Consider the following 24,462-nt stretch of genomic DNA (forward strand, 5'->3'; position numbering starts at 1 on the left):
CTTAATAAAGATCTTAGATCTAGCTGCCAAATTTCTATGCACTTTGCCAGCAGTACTAGGCAACCATGATTTCCAAGTACTATTTTTGGTTATATGCTTTGACTAGGCCTGTGTTGCTTTCTTTCTCTGTGTAGTCTGATCTGATTTTTGGTTTATCATTCCTTTTCCTAATATTTGCTTTGCTATTATTTTTGTCCTTTTCTACCCTCTAGATGTTTCCCATGTCTTTCCAGAATTCCCAGCTCCTGATCTAGGCAGTGTATTCTTACAGGAGGGGATCACTGTGAATGACATAAAGACCCTACAACTTCTTTATAGAAGACATTGCGAGGTGACTGTATTACCTTTGTGTGGTCTTGTTTTGTTAATTATGCCTTATTTCTAAAAAGGAGTAAGTTTGTATTTGGGAATTTCATTGCCTAAGTATTCTTGTATTTATTATTAATAGATTATCCAATTTAATAAACATTTATTAAGACCTTAATATGTGCAAAGTATTGTGATATAAATACTAGTGATACAAAATTTAGGGGAAAAAAGGAGTTTGTGATTATCTCTAGGATAGCATGGAATAGATGTAGTATGCTTTCAATAGCACAAGATATTTTTCTTGTGAACATCTTATAGTAATAAGCAAAGAAATATATATTAAATGACAGTTGTGTGATTCTTGTGCTAGTTTCGTTTACAGTTTAAATAAAATGTCCTTCTTTCAAAGACCTTCCATACTATTTGGGCGTCAAGTTACAGCATCCATCCAGACAAATATGAGAAATGATACATTGATTTGAGAGTTACAAACAAAATTCTCTGTGATGGGAAATGTCATTATCAATAAATAGGATCAGGGAAGTCTTCCTTTAGCGTGTGAGGTTAGCTTTAAAGGATAAAAAAGATTTCAGCAGGTAAAGGGGGAGGATCTTTCAGGAATGAAGGGTGATAAACATTGCAAGTATAAAGATAGAGACTAAATTTTAAAAAAATGGCAAGAGACTAGATAGACCAGTGGGGAATGTAGTGTATGGAGGAGATATAAGTACTAATGGAGTACCAATATGAATAATATGCCTGCTTCTGTGCATAGGAAATATTAGGGCCTGATTCTGGCTTACGTAATGGATTCTGAATCTCTGGGCAGGCAGTTGAAGACACCTCTTGTGTCTTTTGATCAACTTGCTCTCCATTTAGTTGAGTTGTACTGTGTGTATCCTAGACACTGTGTGCCCTTTTTGATAACAATAATAGCTCATATTTCTTTAATTCTCTTAGGATTTTGCAAAGTACTTTGCTTACAGAAATTTTCTGAAAAAGATAAATGCAGTCTCCTTTACTGCTGCAGGGCATGATGTCAGTCCAGTTCACAAATTCTTTGCTGATAAGAAAGCGCTACTTAATGTGATAAGGACTATTTTAAAAAGTTATCTTTATTTTTAGGCACCTTTTTAAAAAAATTAGTAATTACATTTATTTCAGGTTTGCAATTTATATGCATATTACTGAGTAAAACTAGATTGCAAACAAAATACAGATATCATAAGCATTATTAAGTAATATAACTGACACTAGTGTTATAAATATATTACTAGAACTGATAAGACAGAATCCTGGAAGAGGATTGCAGCCCATGGCATTTTTCCTTTTAACCAAGCCAAAAGTCTCAGTTATACCATAATGGCAATACTTACAAGGAACTTAGAAGATAGAACATTTTTACTACTATTTTTTCAGAATCATTTGCTTTGCATTATAAAAAATTAAGCAGGAAAATTAACAGTGCATGCATTTTGGTCAGCATCAATTTCTTATGTAAGTGAAAGTTAAAGGAAATAAAGCTGGCCATACTGGGAATCTGTCTTTTCTACCTGCGAGTATTGCACTTTGCTTTAATTCAATGATTGGAAATGGGCATGTCTTTTGCCAACTGCTGATATGGAAAAGTTGTCACTTAAAGCTTGAGTGAGTCTTTGATGAGCTACTAATTTTTCATTATCATTAGCAATAAGAATTATGTGTTTCTCTATCTACTTCAGTCATTTTGGGTTCTGTAGTTTTTCTTTATAATCCAAGATGGCCAAGGAGGATGTTCTGGAAAACATTACAGCAAAATCCTCAACCAGGTACTTAAAACTCAGTCTATTCCAAAGACACCAGGAAGGAATCAGTGAAGCACATTCTTCCTCTTGATGAAAAAAGTAACTTTCTTTAAAATGCTTATAAACCAATAAAGTCTTATTTTACATGTTAGATATACCTTATCATGATTTGTTGTTTAGGCAACTTTGGATGTTGTAATGAATCTTCAGTTTCACTACATTGAGAAGCTATGGCTGTCATTCTGGAGTTCAAAACCGCCTTCAGGTGATGGCTCCACTGCTCTACCTTCCACGTGAGTGACTAAACTTTGATTATCCAATTCAGGAAATGGAAACTTATGCAAGCTTCACCTTCAAACTGGATTTTGCCCCAGTGACCTCTAGGGACAGCTTTTGAGAAACGTCTGCCCTATCCAAGTCCGGGCTGCCTGTGCCTGCTTCATAGAAAATGCTTTTTAGTCCAAATTTACCTTGCAAGCCAGAGGTTACTGACTACTCTTAAGTAATCAAATGATATCAAAGATACAAATGATAACTCCTTGAGAAGGGAGGAAATGAATGTTTATTAAGTACCTGTTATATCCTTTATAAATGGGCTTTACAAATTGTGTCTCATTTGAATCTGTAACATGGAGGTGCTGTTACTTATCCCCACTTTGCAGTTGAGGATGCTGAGGCAAACAGAGGTTACGTGATGCGCCTAGGATCAGACAACTAGTAAATAATTGAAATTGGTCTTAAACTTAGGTCTTGCTTACTCTTATCTGCTGTATTACCTAGATGCCTAGAAAGAACCTCAGAAAGAACAGATAGTTTTGTTTTCTATTTAGTTGTCATAACGTATAAGAAAGAGGTTCAGGTTGCTGATCCTTAAACTTTTCAACTTGAATTACAAAAAAAAGAGATTTCAGATATCTTTGTGTATTAGAAAGAACTACAAATAATTTTTATATGTATTTTGCTAGTTAGTTTAGATCGGGGTCCTCAAACTTTTTAAATAGGGGGCCAGTTCACTGTCCCTCAGATTGTTGAAGGGCCGCACTATAGTAAAAACAAAAACTTTGTTTGTGAGCCTTTAAATAAAGAAACTTCCTAGCCCTGGGTGAGAGGGATAATCGTCCTCAGCTGTTGCATCTGGCCCGTGGGCCGTAGTTTGAGGATCCCTGGTTTAGATAAAATATATTCTCTAAAAAGTATATAGCTTCCTGCAAAGTGCAGGATGAAAAGACATTTATAAAGAGGTAAGAAGCAATATTCTAATATAGCGTCTAAACAGGAAAAAAAAAAAAAAAAAAAAGGTGTACTAGGGGCCTGGTGATGAAAAGAAAAATCTAAAAAATGTGGTTTTTTCCAGATTCCCTGGTCATGTTGTTAATATTTTCTGCTTGTTTCTACTCACTTTCAATAGATTTTCACTCTACAACCTCCCCTTGCATTAAATATTTGCAGAATGGCATGGCTTAAAATAGCTACTCTGAATGCAAGTGATGTTATTTTGTCCATTTCCATACAGTGAAGAAGAACATGAAGTTGCTGTCATCCCAAAGGACAAGCTTATTACACTATGTAAATATGACCCTATATTAAAGTGGATGAGAAATTGTGATCACATATTGTATCAAGCTCTGGTGGAGATTCTCATCCCTGATGTGCTGAGACCGGTGCCCAGTAAGCAAATTCTGTTTCATATTCTTATTCTAGCTCAGCTCTAGACTTTTGATAATAGAAACATCTCTTTGTGCCCTTATTTAAATTTAGGTACATAGTACAAAATATAACTTTAAAAAACAACATCTTAATATAAGATATTTTCTCTTGTCTAAATGTTTTTCCATATTACCAAACCAAGAAAAAAAAAATATCATTATTGTCTGAGGCTGTTAATTCCTGTGCTGGCAAAAAGAGGTTTACTATAAAGTAAGAAGGCATTTAACTAGAGTTTTTGTTGTTGTTGTTCTTTTGTTTTACATTAAACTGAAGTTAATCTTTCCCAAATGTCTTGGTTGGGATATGTCTGTAAATTGGCCATGTTGATAACTAAATTAATTTTTGTGACCTTCATTATGAAATCCCAAACAGACTTGTTTGTTTCAAACCTCATGGGAAAGATCATTCGCTATTTGTTGGTTGGAGTAGAGTTAGCTAGAATGGACTTTTTAGAGGTAGTACATCTGGCCTTCTCTTCATCTAGATTGTCTAAAACAGCAGGTGCCTGCTGGAACCTCTTCATAAATATCTGGTGGCATATTTTGCACCTTTCCTTGGTAACTTATTATAATATCTAATCATCCTGTGCTCCAAAACCTACTGATGGAATGGAGATGACCTTGGGTTTTATAAGACTGTGTCAGGAGAACTAAACCTCCTGCTGACCAAACGCTGAGTGGCTGCATTCTTAAGAGTATTAAAGGGTATGTCAGTCATGGGATTCACAGGTATATACTCACTACTATGTGCTATGCACAATATTAGATGCTGTATGTAATAGAAGGCTTTTTTGGGTAAAATTCATTAATTCAGTCATTCAGCAAATATTTGCCTTAACTGTATCCAAGGCACTGTGCTAGACATTGGAATAGGAAATGTATACATAAAATATAATGTGAGACATTACATGATTAAGTACTAAATGGTATGCTAATAAGTAACAGGAATTTAGATAAATTCTTCCTTCTAATTATTTACTTTTGTTGATATAAATGAAATGTATTTTCCTCTTAATTTTGTTCTCAGTAGAAAGAAGGAATAATAACTTTCCTCTGTTTTATATATTATTCTTCCTTTAGTCTTCACTTCTGAAGGTCAGATTATTATCTTTATTTCTTAATTATTCTTTGTTATGTTATTTCTGGACTTTATAGTTTTACCATATCATTAAAAAAATAAGTTGTTAAATAGCTAACACACAATGTAAAATGTGATGTGCCATCCAAAAAACCACAAAGCATTAAGGGAGTTCTGGGAGGAAGAGATCACTTCTGGCCGAACGAATAAGGGAAAACTTCATGCGGAAGACAAATGTTCAAGCTAGTTCTTGAAAGATGGGTAAGATTTTATTAGGCAGTGATAGTGGATGGTTGAGTAAATAATTTGAATAAGGATATGGAGATAGGGAAGTTCTAGTTCTACTCAGGAATTATTGAATTGTCTAGTTTGCCAAAATGTACTTTGTATGTATGGATAAAATATGGGATAAAGTGGGTTAGATGGTAAAAAGCCTTGGATGCTAAGTGCAGGATTATGGACTTTATTTGGTAGGAAATAAGGAATTAAGGTTTTTGAACAAATAAAATTGTGTTTTAGGAAGGCTGATTTGGTGACATTGTTAAGAATGAATTGAAAAGGGAAGATGCTAGGAGGAAAATTGCTGGGTCAGGTAGTTTAAGTAGGTTAAAGTGTGAGATATTATAAAAAAAAATGGGCAAAAATGCAGCACAAATGAGAAGAAAAGTAAGTGATATCAGAAAGACTTAATTGTAATAAAATTTACTTGCATAAGAAAATCGTGTTAATATTCTGATTTTTTTATAGGTACTTTGACACAGGCAATCCGAAATTTTGCAAAGAGCTTAGAAGGCTGGTTGACAAATGCTATGAGTGATTTTCCCCAGCAGGTCATTCAAACAAAGGTAATTAGCTTGGGGGAAAGAGTCAATAATAGCTAGGTACTGGTACTTAAATTACAATAGATAAATCTTGATTGGAGCACTAAAATCTAGTCAAATTCTCTGTTCCAAGGGATTTATCCCTCAGTAAATAATCACTGAATGAATTATTCTGGATTAACTATTGAGTAAGAGGTAATGATTAAACTATAAAACCAAGTATGGATGTATACTTTCCTAATTTACTGTACCAAAATCAGAGAATGAAAGGAATGTGAAGATGATGAATCTGTTGTTCTCTTTTCTTGGAAAGTATGAATAGTTCTTTGCATCAAATAGTGAAGTTCCCTCTTTCATATAATTAGAATAATTAGTCTCAGGCTTCATTGATAGAGGCAGCATTTGAGAATGAGGGAGGTATATGAGGAGCACATCTGAAGTACTGTGTAGTCCCCCACTTCGTGGCCATAAAGATGGTATATTTCCTTGTTCTCTTAGAATTTCATTGGCTTTTCGGTTACTCAGAATTCATTCTCTTTTTAGTAATCTTTAAAATATTGTTGGAGTCTTTGTGTATATGTTGTTCTCTTATTTCTGCTTATTTTGCTCTATGAAGCTCTTCCCATGTTTCTCAGCAATTCAGTATTTATTACACACCTTCTATATGTCAGGAACTGTGCTAAATGCTCTGGATACAAAAAAAGGCAAAGAGGGACCCTGTTCTCAAGGAGTTTGTGGTTTAATGGAGAGAAACTATGCAAATAACTATGTATATACAAGATAGATGCAGGATAAATTGCAGATAATCAGTAGAGAGAAGGGACTAGCATTAAAGATGTTAAGGGAAAGGCTTTTGTAGAAAGTGGGATTTTTAAATGGGACTTGAAGGAAACCAGGGAAGTGAGGAAGTAGAAATGAGTAGGGATGGGAGACATGTATGGCATGGGAGACAGTAAGTGAAAATGCTGAGTTATTAGATGGGAGGAAGAGTATTGGATCTCAGGGTATGTGTGGGTTTTGGAAAAGTTGGGGCGGCCCACATACATATGGAATAAGGTATAAGAAGACTGGTAAGTTAGGCGGAAACCAGAATGAAGGATTTTTAATATCAAACAGAGGATTTTATATTTGATCCTTGTGGTGTTAAGAAGCCACTGAAGTTTACTGAGTAGAGGGAGAAGGGATAAGGGTAACATAATTAGGCCTGTGTTTTAAAGGAGATTAGTTTGATAGCCAAGCAGAAGATATACTGGAATGAGGAGAGACTTGAGGCAAAGAAACCAAGCAGAAGTCTTTTTCAGCACTTTAGACATGAAGTGATAAAGGCTTATTCCAGTGATGATATCAGAGAAGAGAAGAGGGCACATAAGAGAGCTGTCATTAAAGTAAAATTGACAAAAATTAGCAACAGATTGGATGTGAGAAATAGAATAGAGAATGACATCTAATTGCAAACCTGGGTAGTTAACTGGGCAGATTGTGGGGAAGAGATGTTCAAATTTGGATATGTCAAATGTAAGGTAGCTATGGGATATCCTGTTAGAGGTGTCCAGTAGGCAGTTAGAAATGTAAGACTGCAAGTTAGGTCCATTTGCATTTTTGTTTTCCTTCTTAGGTTATTTTTACCTTATTTCTAAGTCTGATTTTTCTTGTGCTGCAAGATAACTGTATAAATATGTATACATATATTGCATTTAACATATTTAACATGTATTGCTCTACCTGTCATCTAGGGAGGGGGGAAAGGAGGGGAAAAGTTGGAACAGAAGATTTTGCAAGGGTTAATGCTGAAAAATTACTCATGCAAATATCTTGTAAATAAAAAACTATAATAAAAAAAAGGAAAAAATAGACTAAGTTAGGAGAGAGGTTCAGATTATACCAATAGATTTGAGAATCATTAGGATGGAAATAATAAGTGAATCCATAGGAGCTGATGAGATCATCAAGCAAAATCGCAGAGAGACAGAGAGAGAGAAAAAGAGAGAGAGAGAAGAGGCCTAGAAGATACCCACTGTTCGTGGATATAACCTGGACAAAGACATAGGAAATGAGACAGAAGATGTAGTCAGATAGGTGGGAGGACCAAGGTAAAATAATGTGATGGAAACTTAGTAAAGAGCATCAAAGAGAAGCTGATCATCAGTGTAAAAGGCTGTAAATTCCACATAAGTATCATTTCTTAACTACACAATAACATTTTATATATCTATGTACCATAGTTTTTCCAGCCATTATTCAGTCAGTGACCACCTGCTCTGTTTTCAGTTTTTTGCTACCTCAGAAAAGTGCTACTGGAATATTTTGTTACATAGTAAACCTTTGTTACTGTCTTAGACTTATTCAAGATATAGGCCCAATAGTACGCTCATTGGGGCAATGGTTATAGATAATTCAGGCACTTATTTTTGCATAATTTCAAATTGAAATCCAGAATGGCTGGAGTACTTTACAATTCTGCCAATATATATAAACTGGGTACTAGCACAACAAATTAAATTTGTTTAGTAATGATTTACATTTAATTTTAATGTGCTAAATATTATAACTTTAGTCACTCCTTAGGTCTTTAATTCTTTAATCTTTCCTCATTCCCTTTTCTTCTCATATAGATAAGTAAAGCATTCATTAAGTGCTTACTATATGCTAAATATTTTTCTAAATTTTGGGGATACAAATGTGAGACAAAAAAAAAGATAATCCCTACCCTCAAGAAGCTTATATTCTAATGGAAGGAGACAATATATAAAAGGGAACTGAAAGCAGAGAGGTCAGGAAGAGGGAGACGCTAGGAAAGCCCATACAAGCATCCGCAGAGAGTAAGCCTGCTCTTGGTATAGAGGTAGAATAGAGTCACATAATCACAGTATGTATTCAAGTTTTTTTTTTTTTACTTTGTATTATTCAGTAAAAGTCTTTCCAGATATATTCATATTCTTCATATTTGTCTTAAGTGCATTATAACTATGTCATAAAGTCAACAAGCATTTATCAAGCTACTATGTACCAGGCTATATACTAAGATTAACTGGAAATATTCATCAGAGAGTACTAGCATTAAGGAAGATTAAGAAAGGTTTCGTGTGGAAGATGGGATTTTAATTTAGACTTGAAGGAAATCAGATAAGTCAGAGGATGGAAATGAAGAGGGAGAAAACTCATGGGGACGTGGGGAACGGCATGAAAATGCCTAATAGTAGGAAATAAGATTATCTTGTGTAAGGAACAGCACTAGACTGGCTAGTGTCACTGCATCACTGGTCATATTGGGGAAGGAGGAACAGAATAAGGTATTAGAAGACAGGAAAAGTAAGTAGAGGGCAGGTTATAAGGAGAGATGAATGTAACCATTATAGCACTAATAGTCTGGGAAAGAAGTGAGTAGTAGAGTGACTAGAGGTTTTGTTGAGGACAAAGAACAAGTTTTAAAGTTGCAAAGCAAAAGGGGAGAAGTTGAATGATAACAGATTATGATAAAAGAATGTGTAAAGCTCTTAGCACGGTGCATTATGTGCATTACTCATTCAGTATATCCTCTGTGTTGCAGGTTGGAGTAGTAAGTGCCTTTGCACAGACTCTGCGGAGATACACATCCCTGAATCACCTTGCTCAGGCGGCCCGGGCAGTTCTCCAGAACACTTCTCAGATAAATCAGATGCTCAGTGACCTAAATAGAGTGGACTTTGCCAATGTGCAGGTGACTTCCTAATGTTTTTTCTTCCAAAAGAAATAGAGATAAATTTTAATGTCATTTTGCAGTACATCACTTAGTGTTCTAAAATTCTGGATTTTATGATCCAGAGATCCAGAGAAATTATGGATTCTATGGAGTAAATGGTTGGTGAGGGGGAAAAAATTAGTTTGTGAGTAACTTGAAACATTTGGTGGGTATTGGCCAGTTCATGTCATGTTCATTGATACTAAATTCTCTATTTTATGCTGAAGTTGAAGATATTGCTTCAAAATTGTAGGTCTTAGCTGTTTAGCTTGGAAGCACAGTTTTAAAAAAAATTGTATATTAGAGCATTAGGGTGACTCCAATAAGATAAAGTCTTATACTTGGGTTCAAAAAATCAATTGTACAAGTACAAGATGAGAAAGCTATAATACTTAGTTTGTCTGAAAAAAGATCTTGGGATTTCAGACCACAAGTTTGACAAGAGTGAGCAGTTTGATTCTGTAGTCAAAATAGTTAATGTAATTTTGGACTACATTAAGAAAGGAATAGATTCTAGAAAGAATTAGATGATTGTTCCTCTGTACTCTGCTCTCATCAAACTTCAACTGGAATCCTGTGCTTGGTTCTGGGCACCAAACCTTAAAAGAAAACATCATCTGAAGAGTCAGTAAAAAGACTTGTCCATTTGTGTACATCCCATACTCTTCTCTGTTCCCTTGGTCCCCTCCCTTTAGGGATAGGATCTCAATTTGTCTTAGTTTCCTCTTACAATGGAGAATTTAACTCACCAGTCTAGTTCTCTGCCCATCTGACTTTTGGATGGTTAGAACTGGTCTGAGCTGGATGCTGTGCTTTTTTTTTTTTTCCCCATGATAGAAGTGCCTACCTAGTTACCCATGTACATGTCCTATCAGGGTGACTTGTTCCACTTCCTCTGTTCTCAGTTCCCTGGTCCAGCACTGGCACTTAAGAACTTTGCAGTGCTGATCCTATGGGGTTGTAAGTCTTCTTAGAAACTAAAGGGCTGTGACCAAGCTGGCTGTCATGGCATAAGACAACTTTTGTCAACTGGACTCAGGGTCTCCAGTGTTAGAAAGGAGGGGGTATTGGTGGAAGAGTACCGGGGTATAATGGTGGATTTTGTTGTTAACCTATTTCATGTCTTTGAGTCTGCCAGTTATACTACAGTAGGTAGGGGAGAAGTGCCAAGTGATTTCAGAATCAATAAGCAACATTTCTTGGGTTTGATTTTTTTTTTTAACTTTATTTGGGATTCTGGGTGTCCTAGATCATGGAGACAGCTGAAATTGCTGTTATCTTTGACACACAATTTCTATTTTGGAGAGGTTTCAGAGATCATAGGATCAGAGAAAATGTTTAGCTCTCCATCTTGTTACTCATGTAATCTGAAATCCTCTCAACAAAACTTGATTAAGCACTTCATATGATATAAATCTATATATGACCTATTTTGACAAAACAAAAATTCCTGCTTCCAAGGAATTTGCATGCTTTAATAAGTACTTAATGAATGAATGAATGAATGAATTCTGCCCAGGGATATGAAATTCACAAAAGTAAGTAAATACAAGCTAATTTATTAAATCTTCTCAATTCCTTCTCTGCCACCCTTTTTTACATTTGTTCTCTCCTCTCTATCCCTCATTGCCACCATCCTAACACAAAGTTTTCATTGTCACCCATCTGAAGAACTATAAATGTCTACTAACAATATTTACCAACTCATTCTTTTCTCTTCTTTTTCTTTGACCTTTCCCCTCCCACATTTATATTGCTCCTATAATAGTCTGTTTTATATATTAATTTGGTCATGTTATACCTCTCAAAAATCTTCAGTGATTCTTTATTGTTCAGAGTAAAGTTTTAAGTTCTTCTGCCTGTCATTTAGAGCCTTCCACTATGGTATTCTTCTACCTTTCCAAGTATATGTAATTAATATTCCTCTTTAAACAATATTGTATTCCATTTGTTTAGAATGTTTTTTTTTGTTCTGGTTAAACTGTATTCTTCTCTGTTCTTCAAATGCTTTCTTCACTCAATGCTGAAGTTTATATTGTTACTTATATTTGAAACTGTCCATTCTTTAATTTTCACTGAATTGCTAGTGGATATCCTTTGAAGCCCAAATCACAAGTACCAGAAAGCCTTCCCTATCCTTCTTTTACTCCATTCTATTAAGAACTTTCTCTCTTGAATCTCCTATAATATTTTATAATAATTAGAAATTTCTGAAATGGCAAGGACTGTCTCTGGAGGTAGAGAATTCTTCACAATACATTTTCCAAAAAAGATATGTACTTACTACCTACGTGGTAGAAAGAGGATCAGACTAGATGACATCCCGGTTCGTCCTCAGCTCATGAGATTTTGTGTATTATATCTATATATGTTCATAGCTCTATGAGGTATTATATTTTATTTACAATGTTTCTTTGCTATCATAAAGCTCTGCAGAACACACTTCAGTTTTCTCTACCCTTTTATGAAGTTCTTAAGACAATGACCTCAAAAACTTTGATTGTTTATTGCTTCAAGGACAAAATGTAAACTATTATTTTAAGACCCTGCAAAATCTAATTCCAAACTTTCTTTCTATGCTTACCTTATTCTATTCTCCTTCATGTTGTCTGTATTTTAGTTGAACTTGCTGTTCCATCTTCTGCTTTTATGTGTTCACATTATGAGAAATGAACTTTACCAACTTACTCACTGAAAAATCTAGGAAAAGATGTTTATTTATGTTCTTGTAAGAGGGACTGTCCAGCTAGTAGGCACACCCTTGAAGCTCAAAAGCACAGCCTTTTATTCTTTGTCCCCAAATGCAAGTCCCTTCTGTTTCTTCTGTTTGCTAAGTACTTATAGAGGTTACATAGCGTATTTGAAGAACCTAATTTCCCTATAGGAGTGTAAGTCCCTATTCCTGATTACATCTCCCATTGGTGGCTGTCTTATTTGGTTATATATGAATATCTGTTTTGGTGGTCCCTCCTCTAACTCCCATTCTCCACATTTCAGGGACCTTAACCTTTATTTTCTTTTACCCTGATTTGAGTGTATATATACCTTCTGCATCTACCAAAGCGTGTTTCTTATTCTACTTTATGGCTTTTCTCTCTAAATTTTGTTTCCTTTGTTTCATATCTGCCTAATCTTTCAGTTTCATTTCTTATGTTTTATTACTCTGATTTAAAAAAAAAAAATTTGTGTAACTCTGTGAAACTAAATCCTCGTCCAGTTTTCACAACATAAGCTAAAACCCATTCAGAGAATCATTCAATTATTCCTTCGTTATCTCTGTCTTTTAGAATTATTTTCCTTCAACTCCTTTCTTCTAAAAAAAATAGTATTTTATTCAATTATATATAAACATAGTTTCAAACATTCATCTTTTATGAGACTTTGAGTCCAAATTTTTCTCCCTCTTTCCTTTGTGCAATCATGTTAAATATATTTCCACATACTAATTCCTTTCTAATTTTTCAAATAAGTCTCTCCTATTAGATCTCTTTTCTCAAAATTTCCTAGGGTAGTTTGTCTCTTTCCCCTTGCTGATCACTCCCTTTGTTTTATACTTTTCCTTGAACATGCTGTATTCCCATCCTGCTTCTCTCCTAAGTGGGATGTAAATTCCTTGAAGGCAAAGACTGTGTCATTTAAAAATTAAATTCCTAATGTTAACATAGTATTGCACAGAAGAATATAAATGTTTACTGAATTTTGTATTTTATGAAAAACCTCTATACTGTCCCAAATTTTATACCATTATTATAGAAAGTATTATTAGAGATGAAAGTGAAAAAATTATCAGTCAGATTCATGTTTTCATATGCCTTATTGTTGAAAGGAACTTAGGGCTACTAGTTTCAAATCTGTCATTAAATTCTTTTCTGATTTTCTTTTGTGTTCACTCCCAGGAACAAGCCTCATGGGTGTGCCAGTGTGAAGAGAGCATGGTACAGAAGCTGGAGCAAGATTTCAAGCTGACTTTGCAACAACAAAGCTCACTGGATCAATGGGCCACATGGCTCGATAATGTTGTCACTCAGGTTTTGAAACACCATGCTGGCAGCCCTAGTTTCCCTAAAGCAGCAAGACAATTCCTGCTTAAATGGTCCTTTTACAGGTAAGTCCCAGACATTGTCTTCTTAGGGGTTATGTAATCAACCTTAACTTCTGTGGTTCTGAATCATTCTGATATTTATACTAGTGAGTATATAATAAAGGGTAAGGGAAGGTCTGAATTAGAGGGATGGCTAAAACTGGCAGACACATTTGTGCCAATTCACACCAGGCCATGAGCTGCTTGTGGCTTATGCTTCTAATTGCTTACATAGCCCTAAGGTTCTTTAAGCTATTCCAGACAGTCTCAGAAGGCCTCTTCTGGTATGGAGCTATATTGAATTTCTTGAGATCAAAGGATGATATTCCTTCATCTTAATATCTTCTGATGTGGCGAGCATAAAACCCCATCATCAATATTTACTGAATCGGTGATTTTCTCAATATAGAATTAATTCCCTTGCAATGGGAGGGAAATTTGTAGCTGAATTGGGATAGACATTCATTGTTGAATAGCTGCAGAGAAGAGAATTATGGACAGGCTTGATGCAAACAGTATTTCTCTGTCCTCAGCTTGATATGGTATTGTCAATAAAATGAAGAGCCAAAAGGCTGAAAAGTACAACATATAAAAAACAGAATAAAGAAAGATTTTTTTGGCTTTTATGTGAGCAAAGCCAACAATTTTTTGCTTTAAACACACACACACACACACACACACACACACACACACACACACACACACACACTCCTCTTAATGGTTTCAGAGTTGTAATGTCCTACCTATGGCTTTTTTTCCACCATTGTGCATTTTTGTAGCTAAATTTACACATGGAAAAAAGTTTGTTGACACGGTGTTTGAGAAATTAAATGTTGCTGCCCTGCTGGGAGGTGGTGTTGATTCACATTTACATGGTTCCCTCTCAGATTTATTGAATTATCCCTTGGAGAGGTTAGCAGAGTGGCATATAGATTTTTTTAAAAAATAGCTCCTAAATAGAAAAATCCTAGAGTATTCCATATTTTCCCTTTTAATTGTGGCTTTCATGTTGTTGGACATTTTAAAAGTTTTTTTTTTTTTTTTTCCTTTAATTGCCTGATTGGAAATGAGTGATGCTGGGGCAGCTAGATATCGAAGTAGATAGAGCACCAACCCTGAAGTCAGGAGGATCTGAGTTCATATGTAGCTTTAGACACTTAATCCTTACTAGCTGTGTGACCCTGGGCAGAACACTTAATCCAGTTGCCTCATCCCAAAACAAACAAACAAAAAAATGGAAATAGGTGATAATAAGTGGTTTCATAGCAATATCAATTTCCTTAATTTCTTGGCCTCTAGGAAATTTCAAATACACACTTATTTTAAGTCCAGATCTTTTTTTTTCTTTTCTGAACAAAATCACTTGCTTCTGGCAGTTTCTATGGATACTGTATTAGCTCAGAAAAAAACAGGTTTGAAATTAGTAAATCTAGTTAGTTATCCCCTTTTCTTACTGGATAACTTAGTTCTCTCTATAACTTTATTTTATTGATAGTCACCCAAAACAAATGACTGTGTCTGTGTCTCTTTACTTTTTGTTCTTTTGCTTATTATAATACTCATTAATTAAATTATTGGAGAGAGGTATCTGAGTGTTCAATATGGCACTCTGTTGTGTTTGGTTACATTATGTCTGTTTCTTTGGGAAACGTGCCTAGTGTGTATCACTAGGAAACCTTCCTCACTTTAGGTTGAAAAGAATAGATTCCTCTACCAAAAATATCTAATTTTACAGTGATTAATAATAACATTAGTTTAAATGACTTGCATGATGTGATTAAGTAATATGAAATATTGAGATTAGAAAACGAATTATTCCACTGTAAACTCCAAGTACAGGAAATTTAACTTACTCTGTTTCCTTAATACTTAAAAGATATAGTGCAATCTTTGAACAGAGTAGGTCTTCAATAAATATTTATTGAATTAAATTTTTAAAAATTTGAACAACAAAAAAGAGACTATTACCGTATAGATGAGAGAACACAAAAATAGGACAAAAATATGAAATTGTGAATCTTCAGTCCATATTACTTGGGATATGTATGTATATGTTTATCTATACACACATTTTGAGTGTATGTAAAAGTTTATTATATATTTGTCTTTGTGTATAATAAATGGGACTGTTTCCCCCCATTAATATTATTATTATCCCTTCTCTTAACCTTTTCCATAGCTGAGAAAGTGAGAGGATTAAAACAAATAAACAAACAATTGTATAACAGATAAGCAATCATACAAAATGTTCATGCAATAGGCCCCTTCCTTCCACCCTTTCTTCCTAATTTTGTTTCATATTCTTCTTTTTACCCAGCTCAATAATCAGATATAGCAAATTTCACTTCCTGGTTTTTTTTTTTTGTTTGTTTGTTTGTTTGTTTTTTTGCAGTAATATATTCCTTCTTTAACTCTCCCTTCTTACAAACCTCAGAAGAGAACTAATTTGCCATTTATTTTTTTAACTTTTTCTTAAGTAGTGATTATATTTCAGAGTTTCTACTCAGCTCTTTTTTTTGCCCCTATCAGAAATGCTTGGGAATCTTTTATTCTGTTAATACATTTCCTACCCACTCCTACTCCCATTAGGATTATTGGGTAAGCTATTTTGTGTAGTAGCCTTTTTCCTTTTGGAAGATCATTCTAAAATCTCCTCTTGTTCATAGTACAATCTTATATGATTCTAACTCTGATTCATCCCTTGGAACTTGAATGCTTCTTTCTAAATATTTGCATTATGTTTTTTTTCCTTTGAATTTGGTTCTAGATTTTGGTTATGATAATCATTCCTTAGATTTGTCCTTTTGGGGTTTCTTTCAGGAGTTGATTGGTGGATTCTGTCTGTCTTCACTTAATTCTTTGGCTCTAACAGATCGAGGCAGTTTTCAATTATTTTTTGAACTATAGTCTGCATGCTTTTTTTTTTTAAATCATGGTTTTCAGGGAGTCCAGAGATTTTTTAATTATCTCTCTTTGTCCTGTTATACAAACCAGTTGTTTTTGAAAGCAGATATTTTACATTTTATCCTCAAGTTTCTTTCTGTTTCATGGAGTCACTCATTTGTTTGATGTATTGTTTTTTTCAAGGAGCCTATTTCTTTTCTTTTTTTTTTCAATTTTCAATAGTAATTTTATTTTTCCAAATACATGTTAAGATAGTTTTCAACATTCATTTTTGTAAAACTTTTGTGTTCCAAAATTTTCTCTCTCCCTCCTTTTCCCCAAGATAGCAAGTAATCTGACATAGGTTAAGAATATGCAATTCTTCTAAACATATTTCCATATTTGTCATGCTATGCAAGAAAAATTAGAGCAAAAGAGAAAAAACCATGAGAAAGAAAAAAACAACAAAAAAGGTGATCCATATTCAGTATCCATAGTTCTCTCTCTGGCTATGGCATTTTCCATCTATTGGAATTGTTTTGCTTCATCACATGAGAAGAGCCAAGTCCATCACAGTTGCTCATCATGTGATATTCTTGTTACTATGTACAATATTCTCTTGGTTCTGTTCACTTCACTGAGCATCAGTTCATGTAAGTCTTTCCAGGCTTTTTTGAAATCAGCCTGTTCATTATTTTTTATAGAACCATAATATTCCATTTACATTCATACACCATAACTTATTCAGCCATTCTCCAAGTGATGGGCATCCAGTTTCCAGTTCCTTGCAACTACAAAATGGCTGTTACATTTTTGTACACATGAGTCCTTTTCCTGCTTTTGGGATATAAACACTGCTGGATCAAACAATATGCACAATTTCATTGCCCTTCAGATATAGTTCTAAATTGCTTTCCAGAATGGTAGGATCATTTCACAATGACCCAAACAATACATTAATGTCCCAGTTTTCGATATTCCCTTTTATCATTATCTTTTCCTGTCACCTTAGCCAATATTAGAAGTGTGAAGTGCTATCTCAAAGTTGTCTTAATTTGTATTTCTCTAATCAGTATTGATTTAGAGCATTTTTTCATATAGAAAGGGTTTTAATTTCTTTATTTGAAAATTGTCTTGTTTTCTTAGAATGACTTGTTTTCTTAGAAATTTGACTTCTCTGTGTTTTATTTTCTTCTTCTTTTTTTTTTTTTGGGCTAAGCAATTGGGGTTGTGACTTGCCTAAGACCACCCAGCTAGGAAGTGTTAAGTGTCTGAGACCAGATTTGAACTCAGATCCTCCTGACTCAAGACTGGTGCTCTCTCCATTGTGCTGCCCTGTTCTCTATATATTTTAGAAATGATCTCTTTCTGTCAGAAACATTGGCTGTAAAAAAAATTTTTCCCAGCTTTCTGAGGGAGCCTGTTTCTTGAGTAAGGTTTATCTTTTTTTCTTCTAAGCTGCTAATCAATTCTTTCTATAGGAGCTTTTCTTTGTTTCTTTTTTTTCATCCTTGCTTCATTTCTTCTAGGTTTTTATTTAGTCTTTATAGAAAATTCTTTCTTCCAAGTTCCTGCTTGAAGTTACGACCTTATTTTTGACAGGTTCTCTAAATTTGCAATAATTTTTAATACTTTTCAGCATCTTTTTTGGTTCACTCATTTCTCTAGCTTTAAGTCCTTAACTGGGACTTTATGACAGGGTTGGTATTCACTCTTAGCTGCAAGTTTGGAGTAACTAATTGCTCTTGCTTGGTTTCACCTTTGATTATTTAGGCTCTTGGGCTAATCTCCATCTCATCTCTCCTCCTCTCCCCCTTCCTGATTAGGCTTTCCTGGATCTGAGATTCAGAACATGGGATCTTGCAATGGTATGAGTGTGGGTTTCCAATCCCTGGGACTTTCAAGGGGGAGCTGTTTGCTTTTAGTGCCTAAGGACATACAGTCCTACTTGCTACATGTATCTCTGCTTCTTTTGGGAGAGTAGAGTCTTTTTTACTTGATGCTGGAAGCCCCCTTTTCTATACTTGTGAGGCTTTTGGTTGATTTGGTACAGTTCTGAGGTAGAAGACATTTGCTGTAGTGGTTTTTTTTTAAATTTTTAATTAATCATTTAGTGTTGGGTAAGATTTTTAGGTTTTGGTGGAGTAGATGTGGGACTGTTATTTTGCCCCAAAGTCCTACTGAATTAGTTTGCTTAATTTACTGAAAATAGGAGACTAGCATTGGGTATCTGGTCTTACTCTAATCAGTGTGACTTAATATGTCTTCATTTAAAAAGCCTTAAAAATCATTTTTGCATTTTGCCCACTGATTCTAAAAAGTTAAAGTATTTCATACTGAAGAATTCATAATGAATTCATTATTCATAATGAATAAAAATTATTAAGTGCTGAGCACTGTGTAATGCCTGCTGATATAGATACCAAAATGAGACAGTCAGTCCCTGATCTCAAGAAACTCCAGCTGTACTGCTCAAGGCTCCTAGCACGTGAATGTTACTATCATCTCTGTGCTCTGACTGTCCAGGACCAAATATATATGGTGAGTGTGGCGGGAGAGGGCACTTCTATTTTAGGGCTCAACCAAGTAGGTAGATCCTAAGGGTCACAAGGGCATTTGGGGGTCAAAGGAAACAAATGAAAATTTGATAATACATCCTATTATTTACTACAGAGAAATTTGTTTTAACATCTTCTAAAACATTTTAAATAGCTTTTTATTTTCAAAACTTTTCTAGCTCCATGGTGATTCGTGATCTCACCCTGCGGAGTGCAGCCAGTTTTGGTTCCTTTCACCTGATTCGCCTGCTGTATGATGAATACATGTTTTACCTGGTTGAACATCGAGTTGCTGAAGCAACAGGAGAGACACCAATTGCTGTAATGGGCGAGGTGCGAGCTCTTTCCATCAAGGTGCTAATAACCTTGAACATAAATACAAAGGACTAGTGTGTCATTGCTCTTACTCCTGTGATTAGTGTTTGATGGAATGCTTGTTTCATTAAGACTTTGAAGAATAAGTTACGAAAGCCTATTTTAACTTCTAAAAGAAATATTCTTGGGTAGAGGCTGTAAATGCACTCTAACCAAATCACTCTTGGATAAAGAAATGGTTCATGTAAGCCATAAATTAAGTTTTCAGAAAATCTACAGGGCTGCAAATGACTTGTTTTACTTGATTAGAAATCAAGCCTTCAGTGTAAAAATAGCAGGGAAGATACCTGAAATATTTTTACTGGGGTTCATATTAATAATGTATATATTTTTTTATCTAAATGCTATTTCTTTTGCAATGACAGCAATACCAAAACCCAAATGGAATTCATTTGTATTAGTTTATTTTGCTACTTGTCCCATGCATACCATGTGAGATTATGTGAATTGTTATAATTACCTATTGGAGAGGGATCTGTTTCTAGCTTTAACATTTAGTCATTTTGGTTTTTCACTGTAGAATTCACTCTTCCTTTTAAACCTGAGTAAGTCCTGAGTAAAGATCCTGGTCTATTTGGCAAAATAAAAGTAGAGGCAGACATAAAGATCTGAAAATACTACTTTTGTGAAGTAATAACAATGGACATAAAACAGTTTGTAGGACATGAAAAAAACAAAACAGAGCTTCACCTCTGTTGAAGTTGCTTAAGATAATAATTTCTCTTTGATGGCTGAGCTGTGTCTAGTCTGAGCTTTCTATATTCCTTAGACACAGTATCTTAAATGAAATAGGTCCTTAAGAAATGTTTAAAGTATTCTGTCATTAATTTCATTGACATTGATTTGAATTCCTTTTTTTCATTACAAATGTTGAATTTTCTCTTTCAGTTCAATGACCTTGCCTCCCTGTCACTGACACTGCTAGATAAAGGTGTGTGCTGGTATCATATGCTTGTTTTTTTGTGGAAGAGAGGAAAGATCTCAGATCCATCCTGTTGTAGAGGGGGTTTAAGATTTATTGTTAATTTAGTGTTTTATTTTTTATCCTGTCTATTAACAATAAGTAGAAACAGGAACTATGATAATATTTGCATTGCATGTTACCTCATCTAGTTTTTTTACTAACCCTCAGAGGTAGGTCTTATTACTACCTCCATCTTATAAACAAGGAAACTGAGGCTGAGCAAGGGAAAGTGACTTGTCCAATGTCCTAGTAAAAAACTGAGGCAACATTTGAACTTAGGTCTTCTAGTCCATCACTGTCTACTATATCTCCTACTGGCTTCTAGGAATTCAGGGCCAACAGATGATGGGAATCTAGTCCAGTAGTAAATAGGATGACTCCCCACCTGTTCAGACCCAACTGTGGCAGAAGGAAAAACTTTTCACCACTAGCTTGGACTGGGAAGTCCAAATATGCAGATTTTGATGCTGAATTTTCAGGTCATTTATTGGATTCCTAGGCCTCCACATACCAAATCCTGGTAGTCAGTCCAAAGCTCCTTGTGCAGTCATTTTGAGTGGGTGTGCTGAAGACCCATTTTTGGTCTAAGGAAAGCTGTCAGGGGAGGCCAGAGAGCTTTGAAAGATGGTAACTTGCCACTTTCCCTTCTAGTCTAAGGAGAAGGGAGGGAAGGAAGAAAAAAATAAGCTTATGTGAAAATGGTACAGAATATATATATAGAAATGAGCCTTAGCCAATTAGCTATTCATGAAATTCTCAAAATCAGGAGAACTGGTGAGTTATGAGGGCTAAACCATTGTCAGTAATCTTGGAAAGATTGTAGAAAATTGAAAAAGTGTCACAGGATTCAAGAATGGCAGTGTTCCAATTTTCAAATAAAGTAAACTGTAAACCAGTAAATTTGACTTCAATTCCTGACAAAACTCCAGCCCACATAATTAAAGAAATCAGTGGTGAACATCCAGACATAATAAAGTTGTGATCATAAAAATGAGTGGTGGAGTGCCTCCAGAGCAGAAGCACTATGGTGGTGAAATGTCTTTAGACTGTACTCTATGAAAATTAAGCATGGAGAGAAGACTGGGGGGGTTGTAGTTAGGATTGGGGGAATCATAATTATTTTCAAGTTTGAAAGATTGTCTTGTAGAAGCACTAGATTTGTTCTTCTTAATAACAGTGGGTGGAAGTTGCCAAAAGACAAATCTAAAGTAATGGAAGGGAAACATTCCTAATAATTAGCTACCCCAACATGATTTATGGGTTAATTTGGAAGGTAAAGGCTAGTCAAGTCAATAAGCATTTATTTATTGGGCACCTACTGTGTGTTAGGCACTGATGACTTCTTGTGGCCTATGTTAGAGGGGATCCTTGTTCAGGTATGGATTAGACTAGATGGCCTCTAAAGTTCTTTCCAACTTTGAGAGGCTGGGATAGTTAGTTGTGTATCTTTTAGCAGAATCCCCCAGTACAAATTGTCCTTTTATCTTTTCTTCCCTTATGCCAACCTACTGTATCAATTGTTGTCTGCAGATGACATCAGTGATCTCAGCAGTGAAACAGACACAGATGCCCGTGGTCTGGGTGAGCCTCTGGTGAAGCGGGAACGCGGTGATCCCAATCACTCCTTACAGGACATCTAGCACTTTGACTTGTTTTTGAGCAGAAGAAATTTCACAGGATTTCAAAGGATCTGGGTTTGGAATTCCTGAAACCTGGATTTGATAGGACTCCACTCTATTAGTGCCTCTTAGATTATGTAAATGTTTACTTCTACTCAAGGAAGGGCTTCTGAAAAAGGGGTCTGTGTATAAAGGATGCAGTATTTTTTAAGAGGGAAAGCAGTTTTTAAATATTTTAGAAATTCAGATTGGGAAGGTGCTTCCTTCCCATTGGGTAAAAATGTACATGTAGTACATTGGAGAAAGAGAGAGAGAAAGAGAGAGAATGGATTCTAAGTTAAGTAGTTCGTACTTCTGTTACTTCAGGTAATGTTTCCATCACTGTGAATAAATTGCTTCCTCTGTTGGCATTCTGAAATGTCGGTGGCCAGTCCCAGCTAGAGTGACAGTTACTTTAGGCTAATTCTTTGAAGCCTGAGGCACGGTGAATTGGTTAGCGCCTTCTAGCAGTTTTTATTCCTCTGTGCACACATTTTGGCTGCAGCCTTGATTAATTTTCACTGTAGTAGAAGCAGCTCAGGCATAGTGTGAGAAGTGACAGATTTTCTGGTTTCCCTACAAGTGTAAGGAGAGGTTCTCTGGCCCACATTTGGGGAGAAGAAGCATACATTTTATTGTGGGCTAAAAGGGGGTCCTGGCCTCTCTGCTTCCTCGTTGAGTGGTGTTTTATGGGAAGAATTAATCTGCCTATCTGGCAGCCTTTTTTTTTTTTTTCTTTTTTTTTTCAATACTGGGCAGTTATTTTGCTGTAGAATTCAGATAGCCTCAAAATATGTACAGAGGGGTTTCTGTTTGACTCTAGATACCAAAGGATTTTCTAGAAGTAGCAGCTAACCCCCCAAGTCCCTGTACTTCAGCTTCAGCAGCTCTCAAGCCAGATGGCACAAAGAGAAAATTAAAGAATTAGAGCACATAGATTTTTCTGGTATAGAGAAAAAAAACAGTCCCCAAGCTTCAAATGTTGGTTTTATTTTATTGGAAAGAGTGATTTTTTTTCCCCCTCTGAAATTTGTTAAAGGTCATATTTACCTTCATGCCAAATTGCTGAGTGTCTGCAATGAAATTTTTACCAAATCTATGAGCTGAGGGGTAGTGGGTGGGGGAGGATTATCAGTGTTATAGGGCAGTGCCTTAGTGAGGACCAACTAGCCTATTTTATTTTCCGTTTCTAGTTGATATTCAAACATGTGCCTGTTACTCATAATACAAAATCTGAATCTATCTCCTTTCCCCCTCATTAATTGCCAAGGACTGCTTTGAGCTAATGACACTGTAGCAATCTGATGTGGGGGAACAGCCATCCTTGTATTGTCTCAGTACATAAATGTTCTTCTCTCTGGAAGAACACAAATGCCTTTGTGGTCTTGAACTTCAGATATTTGTAAAACATTAACATTTGCATTATTGGTTAGCTCCAAGGTAACAATTTTGTGCCAAAAACCAAATTGCAAACAAAAAAAAACAAGAAAAAAAAAAAAAAAAAAAAAGAAAAGAAAAGAAAAAAAAGGTCAAATCTGGTTTAGCATTACATTATGAAAGGTAATAGTTTTTTTTTTTTTTCCTTCTGGAAATGTTTATACTGATAGTTTTGTGCTCTGATGATTTTCAGGATTTTCTTATAAATGTGTATATTTGAATATATTCTGTCCCAGATATTCTATTAATGCAGAAGGTACTAACGAAAGTCAGATGGCCTTTTAAAAATGACTTCATGAGAAGTGAAAGATGTGTATGTTGACAGGGCTCTTTACATTCCTAAGTCTATGTGGGCTTATACAGGAAGAGTAGGGGGTAAAGAAAACACATTTTTATTTCAGAAAATCTGTAATAGTTACAGGGTTTGTCTGGTTGAATGCTTCAGGATCTATAATGAAGCAAGGCCAAAAGAATGTTTTTTTTTTTTTTTTTTTGGTTTTTTTTAGAAATCCCTTTTCCTAGAAGAAATTTATGCTAATTTTTTATGGAATGTGATGAATTGGTTTTTCTTTCACATGTGGTAACCCAACAAAAATGAATTTCTGCCTCATGATACATCTATTCCTTTGCAAGAATTCCAACAAACAAAGTTAAAAGTCAAGTGCAGGTGTATACCACAGTGACTATATTTGATTAGCCCTTTTGATAAATGCCAAAACTGATGTGCACAAAAATCTCATTGACACTTTCATTTTTAATAGCAATAAACATTGAATGTGCCCATCTTGGAAATAACCTTCCATGCTTTGGACTGTGACTTTTTCTTTCATTATTTTTTTTTGTTGTTGTTCTCCCAGCTGGCCCCTTTGGCTTCCTGGTGCTCATGGGCAGACCTTTCACTCCTGGTGGTTTTCATGATAAAGCTAAAAGGGGATTAGAGTTGAAGTAGAAAGTAAATGGAAATAAGAGCACTGTGGGGTTTTATAGCCAGTGTGCTGCCCTCATGGTACTCAAGGACTGAATCTTTGCCTTGGCAAGCTATAGGAAGCACAGTCTCCTGAACTTTTGTCCTTGGCTCTACTGATGTGTC

General features: G+C 35.2%; 1 protein-coding gene across 2 annotated transcripts in view; it reads left to right on the forward strand.

Annotated features, from left to right (window-relative positions):
- Window positions 1-24,167, forward strand: part of RFX2 (regulatory factor X2) — a 142,456-nt gene extending 118,289 nt beyond the window's left edge. For both annotated transcript variants that reach the window (XM_051971777.1, XM_051971778.1), the window contains 9 exons: window positions 213-331; window positions 2,274-2,386; window positions 3,607-3,761; window positions 5,625-5,722; window positions 9,246-9,395; window positions 13,313-13,521; window positions 19,118-19,271; window positions 20,202-20,244; window positions 21,808-24,167. In XM_051971777.1, coding sequence (XP_051827737.1) covers window positions 213-331; window positions 2,274-2,386; window positions 3,607-3,761; window positions 5,625-5,722; window positions 9,246-9,395; window positions 13,313-13,521; window positions 19,118-19,271; window positions 20,202-20,244; window positions 21,808-21,917 — 1,151 coding nt within the window. In that variant the 3' untranslated portion in view covers window positions 21,918-24,167. The remainder of the gene's footprint in view (window positions 1-212; window positions 332-2,273; window positions 2,387-3,606; window positions 3,762-5,624; window positions 5,723-9,245; window positions 9,396-13,312; window positions 13,522-19,117; window positions 19,272-20,201; window positions 20,245-21,807) is intronic.
- Window positions 24,168-24,462: the final 295 nt, after the last annotated feature.

The sequence above is a fragment of the Antechinus flavipes genome, chromosome 1 (genome assembly GCF_016432865.1).
Source record: "Antechinus flavipes isolate AdamAnt ecotype Samford, QLD, Australia chromosome 1, AdamAnt_v2, whole genome shotgun sequence".
NCBI lineage: Eukaryota > Metazoa > Chordata > Mammalia > Dasyuromorphia > Dasyuridae > Antechinus > Antechinus flavipes.